This window comes from Tripterygium wilfordii, chromosome 11, assembly GCF_013401445.1.
Source record: "Tripterygium wilfordii isolate XIE 37 chromosome 11, ASM1340144v1, whole genome shotgun sequence".
NCBI lineage: Eukaryota > Viridiplantae > Streptophyta > Magnoliopsida > Celastrales > Celastraceae > Tripterygium > Tripterygium wilfordii.
This window is the reverse complement of record NC_052242.1, coordinates 10,623,190-10,638,873: the sequence shown is the minus strand read 5'-3', so window position 1 is coordinate 10,638,873 and position 15,684 is coordinate 10,623,190. Positions and strand designations below refer to the sequence as shown.

At 35.5% G+C, this 15,684-nt stretch overlaps 1 protein-coding gene across 1 annotated transcript; it reads right to left on the bottom strand.

Moving 5' to 3' along the window:
* Positions 1–7,751: 7,751 nt before the first annotated feature.
* Positions 7,752–8,444, bottom strand: LOC120008782 (anti-sigma-I factor RsgI-like). Its single transcript, XM_038859154.1, has 2 exons — positions 8,307–8,444; positions 7,752–8,156 (listed from the first exon to the last, which is right to left on the bottom strand). Exons 1-2 carry the CDS (start codon positions 8,442–8,444, stop codon positions 7,752–7,754), a joined length of 543 nt encoding a protein of 180 aa, XP_038715082.1.
* Positions 8,445–15,684: the final 7,240 nt, after the last annotated feature.

Sequence of the window (15,684 nt, the reverse complement as noted above, 5' to 3'; positions counted from 1 at the left end):
AACTATGTGCTACTAATGGACAGTCTTACATAAAATTTTTTTACGTGCAAGTAATGGACGATCTTATAATAAATGAATAATTGTTATAATAAATTAGTAATTATTATAATGAATTAATTATCCATTTTGAATAAATATTAAAGTAAATTAATAACTATTATAAATAATAAATTAACAATTCTTATAATAAATTAATATTTATTCATTTATAGTTGTAATAACTTATATATATGAAATAAATTATTTTTATTCATTAATAATAATTAATACAATCAAGCAAAAATTTACACAGCTTAACCACTAACAACAGTAAAATTTTCACCAAACACCTCACAACTTATTAATTTATTATAAGAATTATTTTGACAATACTTTATTATAAGAATGAGCCAAAGACCCATGGGAGACCTTGTGGAATAACTCGATTTTATGAGCTTCGGTCTTGTTCTCCCCATAAAGCCCGGTCTTATTTGTCGCTAGCGTGGAGTGGGTTGAGTTGGCGGCCCGAGTTTAGTGTTAACCAACATGTATGATAGATATGTTGGGTTGAGGAATTCTTAGTTACCAAAAAATGTTATTAACTAATATATTCCATGAATAAGTGCTTCTTTAGTATGTATTAATGAGCATTTTAGGGTTACCATTTTTTTTTTTGCATGGAAGAGTTTTCTTAGATTCATAATCTACAAATAAAAATAAGATTTCTGTGTTTAGACCAAATCCGGACAAGTAAATATATAAACTTGGGTTTTGTTAGGTAACGATATGTGTTGAGTTCTGTCATTAAAAAATATTCATTTAAGATATATATTGAAGTTCATAGTTTTTCAAAGAAAAAAAAATAAATGTTGTCGTCAAATATTTTTGTTTGCATGTGTTTAACGTATCAAATTTATACCCATATCGAATATTCAAATAACAAATTTAAATGATGTATTTTTCATTAAAAATGAAATATATATTTCTTATGTTAATACATACATATATATATTTCTTACCTTAATATATATATATACACACCCAAGTGGAGGTTACAAAACAGACAAGAGGAGAGAGAGGGACGGGGCAAATTCCAAGGCAGTAGGGGCGCAAGGGAGAGAGAGAGAGAGTCTATGTCTGTGAGACTTTTCATTTACATCAAAATTCCAACATTTTACTGACACAAAAGTAAAAGAATTGCTAGTTAGTACTAACAGAGAGTATGTCTTGTCACTTATCAATGTCAAAGGGGTTTATCTAGCCAAAAGAGGGGGTGTAAATAGTCCTGCCGCTTCAAGATTTCTTATGCCAGTGTACACACACGTCACTGTTCACTAAAAAAAGACAGCTGTATAATAATGATTGGTGGTTGTACGCTGCCTAGAAAGTCTAATCGATATGGGGGACAAATTGTCGACGATTGGGCTTCAATATAATGATTGGTGATTGTAATTGTTTCTTTGAGCGTTAAGCAATTTCAGATTTTGATTGAATCCCCGTATTAGATGTATTTTTTTTTTTGTTTCAACCTATTAATTAAATTTCACCTTTAAAGAAAACAGCTGTAGTTTGTATCTCATTTGGATAATTATTAATTAAATTTCACCTTTAAAGAAAAAAATTAATGCTGAGCTTAAAATAAATTTAATTACCTTATTATCGAATCGAGAGTTTGTAAACTGTGAAAAAATAATTTTTGAATATATGAAGTAGGTGATCAAAGAATGAGCTTTGAGTCTCTACAAGTAGAGACTTATCTAGTTTATCTACTTGTTGATGGATTCAACATTCGATCACATTCTCTTGAGTTATTTCTTTCAAGGGTATGGCCTCAACCCATTTTGTGAAAAAATTTGTGGCCACAATAATGAATGTGTGGTGTTTGGACGAAGGTGGGTATATTTTCCCTATCAAATCTAGCGTCCATCCTCTAAATGGTCATGGTTTGATGATGGGTGCAATCTCTTTGGCAGGTGCTCTTTGAATAGGTCCATGTCTTTGACAAGCCTGACAACCTTTGGCATATTGAGCACACATTTCCCCCATTTTCGGCCAAAAATACCCGTTCCTAATTATTAACCATCTCATTTTTACTCTAGCTTGATAGGCTCCACATATTCCTTCATTGACTTCAGCCATTATTATTTTGGCTTCTTGTAAACTAACGCATTTCAATAAGACTTTGTCTGGACGCTTTTTGTATAACCCATCTTCTATTAATAAGAAATTCAAAGCTTTCAGCTTTGTTTTCCTACCCATTGTTATGCTTGCGTTATTGAAGAATGTAACTATCTCTATTCTCTGATCTATTTTGTCTTGACATTCTATGCTTAGGATTTCCACCCTATTCCTTTTTAAAGCTGATTTAATTTGACCGAATTTAGCAACATCATGGGTTAGCATACTAACTTCCTTGAATCCTGACTCTATTTGTGCTAAATCATTTATCATATCGTTGCACATTCTTGGGATGAACTGTACCTTAGTTTGGTCAAATTCATCCAACAGGTTTTGTACCATTTTGTGCAACGCAAGCAACGAGTGACTTTGACACTTAAAACCTCCTGTTATTTGGCAAACAACAAGTTGTGAATCTCCCTTAATTTTTGTATTCTTAACACCCATTTCTACTAAGATTTCCAAGCCGATAATTAATGCTTCATATTCGGCCTGGTTATTTGTACATACTTCGTCCAGTGTGAAGCAAAATCAATATATTTGACCTACTGGTGTTATAATAACAATTCCTGCCCCTGCTCCTGCTCCTTTTGACTTTTTTGACCCGTCAAAATACAAAATCCATGGGTTAACATTCACCATATACAAATCTTGTTCCAATTCTTTGGTAGTCGTTAAACATGGATGATCAACCAAAGCTTGATTTTTTACTGCTTTCTGTGGTATGTATTGAATGTCAAATTCAGACAGGGCTAACGCCCAGTACCCTACCCTTTGATGTATGCTTGGGCGAGAAAACATGTACTTTATTAAATTCAGTTTAGAAAATAAGTACACAGTCACATGCCTTATATAAGCCCTTAATTTCGTACATGTGAAAAAAAAAGCCAAACATAATTTCTCCAGTGGAGAATAATTACATTGATATTTGAGTAACTGCCTACTTAAGTAATAAATGGCTTTTTCCTCGCCCTGAGCATTGTCTTGTGCGAGCATTCCTGTTACGGATTGATCTTCAGCTGATATGTACAGCTTTAATGATTTCCCTCGTGCAGGTGAGACCATGACTGGTGGTTGTGATAAATAGTCTTTCAAGCTTTCAAAGGCCTTTTGATGATCTTCATTCCAGATGAATTCGTCTTCACTTTTCAGCTTTAATAAAGGGGAGAACACTGTTGTTCATCCTGCGCAATTAGAAATAAACTGTCTTAGGAAATTCACCTGCCCTAGAAATCGTTGTAACTCTTTCTTGTTGTTGGGTGGTTGAGCTTCAAGTATGGCTTTTGATTTATTTCGGTCTATTTCGATTCCTCTTTGATGCACGAGGAATCCTAGAAAGTTCCTGGCGCTTACACCAAATGCGCACTTGAGCGGATTCAATTTTAACTTATGAGTTCTCATTCGTTCAAATAGTCCCTGCAACTTGCCGAAATGGTCATCAACTTTGACCGATTTGGTCACTATGTCATCTACATATACTTCCACGCGTTGGCCAATCATATCGTGGAAAATTAGGTTCATGGCCCTAACATTTTTTTAAACCAAATGACATAACTACCCATTCAAAACACCCTAATGACCTTGGGCATCTAGAGGCAGTTTTATGCACATAATTTTCATCAATGAAAATTTGGTTATACCCAGAGTATCCATCCATGAACGAATAAATTTCATATCTTGCAGTTGCATCTATTAAAGAATCTACTATGGGCATAGGATATTCATCTTTGGGTATGGCCAAATTAAGATTTCTGAAGTCTATGCGTACTCTTAATTTCCCATTCTTTTTCATCACAGGCACAATATTAGACAACCATTCTACATATCTTGCAGTTCTAATAAATTTGGCCTTTAATAATCGTTCAATTTCTTTCTTTATTTTTGGGATTACGTTAGGGGCAAATCTTCTAGGAGGTTGTTTGTGAGGTTTGAAATTCGGCCTGATTGGTAACTTATGCTCTACCAACTGTCTGTCTAACCCGGGCATTTCATCATATTCCCAAGCAAAACAATCAATATACTCTTTAAGTAAAGCACTAAGTTTAACTCTGACCTCTGTACCGAGTAGTTTGTTGACAAAAGTTGGCCAACGTTCTCCTCCTTGTCCAAGCTCCACTTCCATCATCGGGTCTTAGGCTTTGGCAAATTCTTGTTTCTCTGCCACATCCATGGTACCCCCCAAATTTATCTCATCCATAACATTGGCTTCCTTCAAGCAATCTGTTTCGCATAAGTTTGCGAGTTGGTCTTCCATTTGATGAGCCATGAGCCTAGCTCTAAAATCTTGCATGGCAAGCTTCTTTTCTTATGCAGCTCATATTTCTCCTTCCCATTCCTGGTGATAAGCCATTAATTTGGCTTTGGTGGCCGTTACTGTGGTCTATTTTGCTGTTAGGTTGCTTATCATTGAAAAATATTTCCAGTTTGTGAGCCATTGGTTGGCCCTTCAAAGGCCACTAAATTTGGCCTCATTGAATTGAGTAAATTCATCAATTGTTCAACTGAGTAATCTTCGTTTGCAGCCATTACTATAAAATTTTCCCCATCTTAGGTCAATCTAATAGGCCCTTAGTTTCCTTCATACATGTGATATTCGACCAAGTTTGCTTCAGCTGTAAAGGGCTTCCTGTTTGCTTGGACCACTTTGGCTTCGTCCTTCTGGTTCCAAAAGATTAGATATTGATGCAATGATGATGGAATACATCTACTGCCATGTATCCAATCTCTTTCCAGTAATATATTGTAGTTGGTTGGTCTATCAATGACGAAGAAAACGATCGTCCTAGTTGCACTTCCGATGGTAATATCCAACAGCGCTACCCCTTGGCCGATGAAGCTCCACCATCAAAGCTGGTTAACACTACTTCAGTTGGAATTAGGTCTACCTCTAACTTAGCAAACTTCTTAAGCATGCAATATGGGATGGCATTGATGGCGGCAACGTTATCCACCATTACCCTAGAGACTGGAACTCCATTGACCGTAGCTCGTACATAAAGAGGGCATAAGTGTTTGGTCAATTTCCTGGGTGGTTTGCTAAGTACCACTTTTTTAGCCTCATTAATTTCTATTTCTCCTCTTCTTCTACAAGCCTTTTGTTTTCCATTCCAATCTCCATGATGTCCAAAGATTTTGGGTGAGCGGGTTCTTCTTCGGTTTCTCCTCATCCCGTAGGCTCTAACTGGCTAATTGATGTTGCATTCTTCCTTGCACTAGCCCTTGGCACCTACCTTGTGACTTTGGGTGCTCCATACAAAACGAGGAACTCATAACCTGATTCTCCTAAAGGTCTTACAGTACGATTCCCTGACTTGTACAATTCGTTTAGCAATCGATCTGTGGATATTTGTCTTTTCTGAGCTTCTACTACAATATCAATTTCCTCCTCAACATCAATCATCCCATCATCTTCTACTGTGGGCTAATCTATGACAAAAGCAACCGTTTCCTCCTCGATTCTTTCTTGCTCATGTTTGCCCTCATTGTCCTCTTCATCTGAGGATGTTGTCTTCTTAAACTTGGTAGACAAGAGGTAGTTGTTGGCTACTACAGGCGACATCATCCCGAAACGTATAGTGATTGGAGTGGTAATTTCTTTGCTTTTATCATCTTTCTTTCTATCGAACTTATACTTTCCGCTGGTTGACTTTTGAGGAACGTCTATTTCCATACCAGTCTCTTCTTCTTGATTCTCAGCAGTGGTTTTAGTAGTTTCAGTAACTGCCCCACTATCTATTCATGAGTGATCCAACCTACCACTAATCGAAGGGAATTGACTTTTGTGTCTGAGCGTTGTAGGAATGCCATGTGTCGGCCTTATGTAGCTGAGGCTGAAAAGTTCTGACGTTCTGCACGAAGTTCGAATGCTCTGCATAGAATCTTGGTGAATAGCTTCTTGGATGCCACATTGTTGGTTGTCTCTTTGGCATAAAAATTTCTTCTTGCATCACCATTGACTGCCAATCGACTGGCTGCCTGCTTTTTTCGTAATCTTCTTCACATCGCATTTCATCGTTCAACTTTTGAATTAATCTTATGTTGTTGCCGTATCTTATGCATAAATCTTCTGCCTTGTCAGGATCGTATGTGGTCTTTCCTTTAGCTTTGATCCTGTCTGAAACGCTGCGACGTTTCTCATCCATTTCCTCGTCTAATACTAACTTGAACTTCGGTAGACTCAATTTGGTCAAATCAGGTGTGACCATGTTTATCCCAGTTGTCTTTGGGAAGAGGTCTTCGTGTACCTTCATTTTCCCTTTGTCGAACGCAATTCATCCAGACTTAATGGCATCCTATAAGAGATTACAAAAAACCAAACAACTGTTAGTAGTGTGGGACCATGCATTATATCATTTGCAATATCGCTCCCCATGAATTTGTTCAAGATTGGGGAGCTTATGTTTATCGCTCAATTTAATCCGTTTATCTTTGTACATCTGGTCGAATATCTTGTCAATTTTTGACAAGTCAAAAGAAAACGTTCTATTTTTCTTTTCTTTTGGCGCTTCTTCTTTATTAACATCTTCTTTCTTAATTAAAGCTTTACGAACATAAGCTTTTCCTTGTACTAATTCGGCCAAACATACATCGGCCTAAGCCTTCTCATATTCTAAGTCGTCTTTTACATCTACTTCATTCATTTCATAATTTGGGTCCTTATAATAGGTCCCTCTACTTGAATTTTTCATTTGCTCTTCTTCTCTTGGCAATTGCTCATATTTAATCACATTCGCGCAAAGTTGAAAAAGATCGGGGAACTCTCGATCTTGGAATTCTTTTTCAAATCAAAATTTAAGCAACTCTACGCGATCTTAACGAATTCTCTCTCTGGCAAGGGGACGAAACATTTGGATCTAGCTATCTTAAACCTTTGTAAAAAGGCCTCAGCCCATTCTTCTGGTAGTTGTCTAAGGTTAGCTAAATATGCCAATGTGACTTCCGATTCTGCCTTATAAAACTGAGTGTGGAACAACTGTTCCATCTATGGCCAATTTTGGACCGAATTCATAGGTAGATTTATATACCATGAAAATTCAGCACCTGATAGTGAGTTATGAAACATTCTAAGTTTATGATTATCATTTACTTTGCCGCATTGCAATATAAATTGTCCTACATGTTCTATCGTAGAGACCTCCTTCGATCCATTATAGAGGGTAAACTCTGGTATTTTGAAACCCCCGGGAGAAGGATATGCTTGGTCGATCCAATCAGGATACAATTTCCTATATATAGGCATAATGGTGGGCCTCAATCCTAGGCCGATTTGTTCCTATAGAATTTCAGTTACTTGTTTCCTAAAATTATCTTGAGGGTACGAGATATCTACGGGTGGAACTAATGGTATGCGTTGATTTTGATTTCCTACGTTAATTGGACGAATGTTTGTACCATTAAAACCTTTGCCATTGTTAGCTTGACCAAACCCTTGACCCTTGGCTAGTGTTATTTAAGCCATAATTATTTTGGCCAAAATTCTGACCATAATTGTTTTGACCGATCCCAGGACCATAATTACATTGACTGTAGTGATTTTGGCCGATTCCTTGACCATAGTAATTCTAACCAAGACCGATTCCTTGACCATAGTAATTCTAACCAAGACCCTGGCCATAATTATTCTGACCAAGATTTTGACCATAGCTATTTTGGCCGAACCCCTGGCCATAATTGTTTTGACTTTGGCCATTATTATTTCTAATATTCTGGTCATTTGTGCTTTGGCTATTTCCATTTTGGCCAGCTATATTTTGCCTTTCTCTAGCTTGGCCGATTCGGTCAACTCCAACAAGGCTATCTCCAACTTGCCCAATCTGGTTAGTAAGACCCTGATTGCCTATATTTTGCTCTACTACACTTTGACCTATGTTGCTAGTATTTTGGCCTGCAGTAACCTGGTTACTAGTTTGGCCATGTTCGAATATAGACCCTATTGTACCTAATGGTAATGAGCTTATAGGCGCATCTATTCCTTTGTGTTGATAACTTCCTATACCATCCTAAGGGTAAATTATGGGAAAATTTATCAACACATTCACCAATTTAGCCACTCCTTCATTTAATGTATTTAAATGCTTGGCTAAACCTTCGAAATGCACATTATTACTACGCATAATTCTATCAACATTGTGCACATTCTGAGTACGTACCTGTTCAACCACATCATTGGTTGTATCACTGAGGAGGCAGCATATCACTCTTGGATTGAGCACTTGCATGTTGTCATATCGGCTCTCCTCAGTTTCTCCGACATTACCAGCAACTTCGTTGCTTGATTTCGGAGGCATCTCTCGCTTCTTACACCAATTGTCCCACCGGGTGTGCCAATTTGTTTACGACGGAATTTGAATGTTACAAACAAATAAGATGAGACGATGTGTGCAGGAACAAACCTCTTGGAACAAAGTCCCAAAAAGAGGCACAAAAACGAGAAAGAGATTAGCGTCTAAGGGGCACAAGCACATGAGTAAGGAAATAAAAAGAAAAAGGAATTCTATTAAAAGTTGTGAAAGGAAAATTACATGCTCGATTTGAGTCTTTGATTGATAACACCTTGTACAATGTAAAATCTAGGCTTATATACATGTTCTACAAAATTGTCGACACTGATATTTACAGTTGGATCCGTTGGATTTTTGCCACATGTCCTATGTTCCCATCAATTGTGAAGTAGTGTGGAGTAACCGCTTTATCTCTGCCTCACACGCATCTCCCACGTCCTGTCATTACTGGGTTTCTTTAATCAATTACTTCTACATGACCCACATTCTCTCACATATATGGTATTTAAATAACTGCTCCTGTGCGTTTCGGCCACTACGGAATTAACTGGCCGATCTGTCTGTACTCAGGACTCTTCGTTCGTTCAGGCTCGGCCATCAACTTATCGTTCAGATCTGGCTGTTTTACCAGATCATTGCTCTTTTATTCAAGTGACACTATTTTGTCACGTGGCCCATATGTATTTTTTTGTCCAACAAAACTATATTAGCTCATAAAATTGTGGCTTCTTGGATTCTTGCTCTTCTTTGTAGATCTGGATTTGGAGAGGTATCGATATTCACGGCATGGTTTGTTCCACATTGTTCAGAACTCCAGAATTTTTGATGTCCATGATTTGATTTTGATAGCTATCAATTATCATGTATGCTTATTTTTCATACAATTAATAGATAATTGCATATTTATGCTTATTTGTGATCGGGTGGCACAGCACAGTTCTGCACTTATGTTTTTAGTTTTTTTTTTTTTCTCATTTTATTAATTTTTATATATGTATATATGATGAATTGAAAGTCGGTTGTTACCATCAATTGACCCATTGAGCAATCGACTTTGTCAGTTGCCAATCATTACCCGACCCATAAAGGTCGGGTCGATAATGATTTTCATATTTGGAAAAGGTCGATTGGTCAGGTCGGGCCGATAATCAACCAACCCGACTCAATCTCAATCCTAACAGAAGGGCATGTCAAAGTACATTATCTCTTGTTTGGCCAAACAAAATGGTGACAATGAGTCCGTTTGGGAGTGTGTTGTTTTTCAGCTGCTCCCATGTTTTTCAAGATCAAGTTTGGGATAAGAGCAAACTCCTATGTTTGATAAAGTATATATAAAGTTTGATATGGGAAAAAATTGCATAAACATGTTACACACATACATGTAAGCTTATATGCTTCGAATAAATCAATAAAAGAACTCAGTTTGTGGAAATATATATGTCACATATGACTGCAATATTTATATTTGAGTTTTTTGTTTTATTTATTAAATTTCTTATCCTCTAACCCTTTCATGCTAAACATGTTTCATCATGATTGATGTTGTTACGCTTTTCAACTAAATAGGTGGTGTAGTTAAATTAATGATATGCTTGATTTGTGAAAAAAATCTTGACAAACTATTTTTAAACTCTCAATAAAATTGTTTTGACACTGCTTTAAACTCTTTAATAACATCACAAGGACATAACATCAAAATCTACTAGACAAACAACCAAGCATATGCTCTTTTTCATTGATAATTAAACCAAAGTCTAATGTCCTAAGTTTAATTTTTATGATGATAATGTGAATAAAACTTGTAATAGTAATACAATGTTATAAGCATATTTATATATGTCATGCTCAAATTCGGAAGAGCATCTTGCAATTTTAATACCATGACTGCGTAGACATAGACGCAATATGCTATGATTCATGTTATCGCTATATAGGTTGCCATAGATCTAATTGCGTTCTTATTTGCTAAACTCGGTCTAGACACAATGAATAATTATAAATTAAGAAGAGAAGTAGTATGTTAGATGCCATGACTACTACATGAATCAGGGGACTTGATCTTTGACATGCATGAAGGAATTGATAATTGACAACAAAGTAATTTAAATACAATAAAGATCATGAAATCAGAACTCAAATACTTCAATCAGTTTCATTTTCTCCTACAACTCTTTGCGCTTTGTGCTTTGAAATTTTCTCATAATTTTCCTTAAATTTATTCTTTTAATTTCAAAGCTTAACAACCATAAATTTTTTAGTCTTTTATTTCGATGATAATTGTAGTGAATTTTCGAATTTGAATAGACTAATATTCATTCCCCATGAATACGATACTCGTATTTGCTAAGTTGTACTAGTATTGATTCGTACACTTGTGAGTATAAATTGAGTTTGGAATTCCTATAATATTAATGATTCAAAATCTTACATCAATGGGGATGTTTGATCGGGTTCATAGCAACACCACTCCACGTCCAAACAGTACTGAAGGGTGTTGGAAGAAGAATTATTGGAGTGTAGGCTAGGAGGTTTGTCTTTTGGTGGGTCTTTGAATGGGTCTTGTGGTAAGTCTTCTATTTAATAAAATTATCATTTTGACTCATTCATGTTCCTATCCCAACCTATCTACATGATATGATATTATCAATACTACACTAAGTCAAATGAATAAACTAAATGAAACTTAGTCCGTGTAAGATTTCCCCTTTAGGTCCTTATTCGAGCCGAACGAAATGGGGTGACTCCAACAATGATTTGTAGTGATACTGGATTGCTCCATGATTTCGGCTCTCCATCGTAACGTTCCGCCCCATTTTTCCTCTTTTGAGGTGGTGTTTCCAGGTTGCTCCATAATTTCAACAATCTCCTTGTCACCTTTGGGTGCTTTTGGGATAGTCAAATCGAGCAACTGCTATCAGGGATTGAGAAAATTATTGTTTTGTGAGAGAGAATAGCAAGATGATTTACACGTTGCTTTTTAGGTTTTACAAAATTTGAATTTAGCCCCTCAATTTTTCTAAATCACCTTTTAATCTCATTAAATTTAATGTGGTTTAAGTCTTAAGCCTAATTTTAGTTTTTTCAAATTGCATCTTAAATTTAATTGTACCATGAAAAATCAAGATCTCACATAACTAGTAAGGAGAGGTGAGTTGTTACATTTAATATCAAAGTCGAGGCCATAGTGCTCATTGTGTGGGACTCGTGAGGACTTGAGCTTTTGTGAGGGGACAAGGACAAGACTCTAAATCTCAATTCACACAGAGATAAGCAAAGTAAATAATATAATATCTGGAATTTCGACACTAATAACAATTAGTTTGTCTAATTTCAAGATAGTATGAGATGGTATTGGGCCTAAGGGGACAAAGTCATGTGGGCCATACGAGTTGGCCCTCGCAGACAAAGCGTTACTAATGCAACAAGGCAAGCTATTTATATTATCTATATACACACACATGTGTTAATATTATACTTTTACTTATTTTATTATAGATTGATATGAAAAGAAAAAACATTTTGTTCATAAAAGATTTCTAATAACAATAATACATTAATGTATGACATGATTGATAGAGTAAATCTTCCAACAAAATAGAAAATATACCCATTTAGTTATTATATATAAATATATACACAAACGTACATATAGCATGGAGATTTAAAAAAAATCAAAAAGTTTGAAATTTTATATACGCATATATATATATATATATATGGTAAAAGTAGGTCTACAAAGTCAAATTTTTTATCACTAACAAGGTAACTAATTTATTGATTGTATTGATTTTATATAGTCAAAATTTGTGTAATATCCTGACCCGATTTTTATACTATTCATAGTATTTTGACGCGTTGATCGAGGTGGAGTGAACCTCGGTGATCGTGAAACGAGATTTGAGGAGAATAAAGCTCCGGTTTGGGAGAAATCAGGGATTGAAGTTCCAGCCACCGTGAACTTCTTTTGGTGGATTTGGTCGATTCTGGCGATGGTTTGGCTTGCTTCAGGAACCTATGAGTTCATCTCTTCGAGCTCTTCCATTTTGTGTATGGCTTCGTCGATTTTGGTGGCCGGATCGCCGGTGACACCATTGGGTTGAGTTAACCCGAGTTGACTGAGTCTGCGCGAGTTGACTCAATTGACTGGTGAGTTGATCGGTCTGACCTGGTTTTGACACTGTTTGACCCGGTTGAACCCGATTTTACATTGTTTGACCCGGTTTGATATTGTTTGACCGTGGATCATAGTTGACCGAACGTATTTTCACTGTATTTTCGTATATCATGTTTTCGGTGTAGACGGTGATCCCGGTTGAGATTCGAAGCGAGTTGACTTTCAGAGTCAGGGGTTAATCAGGGACGCGTGCTTGGTATTGGCATTCCGATTTCCAGGTAAGGGTTTCCTTGTTCTTGCGTGTGACGCTAAAGTTCCGGTTTCACGAACTCTTATGATGTTATGGTTTTCTCGATTTTCGAGGGTGGAAATACGACCTGTTTGCATGTTTGATTTATATTCCCTGTTGATTATCACTGTTGGTATGTTTTTGGAAGTGAGGTGATTGGAGGTGGTTGATGTGGACTATGGGGCCCATATAGGAGCCCAATCTATTGGATATGGATTTATGACGAATAATATTTTTATAGACCGGATACGTACCTGTAGACCGTCTGAGATAAGGTGCATCACAGGGGACGCTCTCTGGTATAGGCTATGCTATCGGGATATCCTATCCTCATCCAGTTTCGGTGTGGACCTGGAGTGGGAGACACCCTTCGGGGATTAGGGTGGGTCCAGCGGTGGATTATGAATTATGGATTTTGGATTTTGGTGTACGGATTATGGACCGGTGTGTGGTTATGGTGCTGTATAGCCTTATCGGCTACCATGTTACTTAGTTAGGTTACTGATGGTTGTATCTATTTATTGTACCTTATATTCTGCATCATATGGTTTAATTTCTTTATTTTGGATATCGGTGTTCCCTTTCTATGCCTTATTGAGCTTCGTGGCTCACCCCTCTTCGTTATTCCCTTTCAGGTGAGTTAGATGCAGGTGATGGCGGTCAGTGACGGGATGCGTGAGCAGATGTATAGCCTCGAGCCAACTCTTCTAGCAGGGCATAAGATTTTGGTATTCTATTTTGTATATATTATACAGTTTGGTATCGGGTAGATATATTATATTATTCCACTGTTATATACGTACTCTGGTGGTTTAGGTGTTTGTATATATGGTATATACTGTTACCATGACACATTGTAGGAGTTATTATTATATATGTTTATCGGGTTTTACTATCGGCTTAGGATTTGGATCGGGGGACGGGGTGTTCCCTGCCGGTCACATCTCTATGGGTATAGATACACTTCGGTATACCTTAGGAGAGAGGGGCATGACAATTTGTTTGTGAAGTCAAATTTTATCTCACATAATAAGGTAAGTAGTTAAATTTAATTTGTTAATTTGATTGATATATCTGTGCATGTATTTCACCCAATAAAGTATGTATCTAAAATTATTTTATTATTTTGTCTCATATAGATGTATATGCCTTTTATATATACAGCAAAACAAACTCCTTTCAAATTACATACTTGAAAGCATAAAGTGATTGGAAAAAATTGTAGATATGACCAAATTCACTTCTACCATATTTGTTCTCCTCATTTTGTTGGTTGCACTTGGTATGTGAGATAACTTTTTTTTTTTTTTGTAATATATAGTGAATTACATTATCTAATAAATCTTTAAAATAATTTAGCTTGTTAAATTTTTATTGATAACTACTATTTTTTCCTACCATTAATCACTATATGTGTGAATTTATTTTTCTAATTTGGCATACGCATTGATAAATTTTGCAGACGAAAAGGTAATATCCATGGCCAAAGAAAAGTATGCAATTTGGCCTTTTCGTATGCAAAATTTATCAATGCGTATAGCAAAGTTAGAAAAATAAATTCACACATATAGTGATTGATGGTAGGAAAAAAATAGTACTTATCAATAAAAATTTAACAAGCTAAATTAATTTAAAGATTTATTAGATCATGTAATTCACTATATATTACAAAAAAAAAAGTTATCTCACATACCAAGTGCAACCAACAAAATGAGGAGAACAACTATGATAGCAGTGAATTTGGTCATATCTTCAATTTTTTCCAATCACTTTATGCTTTCAAGTATGTAATTTGAAAGGAGTTTGTTTTGCTCTATATATAAGAGGCATATACATCTATATGAGACAAAATAATAAAATAATTTTAGATACTTACTTTATTGGGTGAAATACATGCACAGATATATCAATTTAACTATTTACCTTATTATGTGAGATAAAATCTGACTTCACAAACATATTTTGACTATATAAAATGAATAAAATCAATAAAATCAATAAATTAGTTACCTTATTAGTGATAAAAAATTTGATTTTATAGACCTCCTTTGACTATATATATATATATATGCATATATAAAATTTCAAACCTTTTGATTTTTTTTAAATCTCCATGCTATATGTACGTCTGTGTATATATTTATATATAATAACTAAATGGGTATATATTTATTTTGTTGGAAGATTTACTCTATCAATCATGTCATACATTAATGTATTATTGTTATTAGAAATCTTTTATGAATAAAATGTTTATTCTTTTCATATCAATCTATAATTAGCTTTTTTATATATAAATATTAATATACCTTATTCTTGTTAATTACATTAAAAATAAGTAAAATTCTAATATTAACACGCGTGTGTGTATATAGATAATATAAATAGCTTGTCTTGTCGCATTAGTAACGCTTTGTCCGCTAGAGCCACATTAAACTTAATGAGATTAGAAGGTGATTTTGAAAAATTGAGGGGTTAAATTCGAATTTTGTAAAACCTAAAAAACAACTTGTAAATCATCTTGCTATTCTCTCACACAAAACAATAATTTTCTCAATCCTTGATAGCAGTCGCTCGATTTGACTATCCCAAAAGCACCCAAAGGTGACAAGGAGATTGTTGAAATTATGAAGCAACCTAGAAACACCACCTCAAAAGAGGAAAAACGGGGCGGAACGTTACGTTGGAAAGCCGGAATCATGGAGCAATCCAGCATCACTACAAATCATTGTTGCAGTCATGAGGAACATGGGTGTTGTGAGCTTCTGATGAGTATCCCACATCGAAAAAATAGGGCTACCAACTCTAGTTTATAAGGATCCAAGGGGGGTGGTTTGATGAGT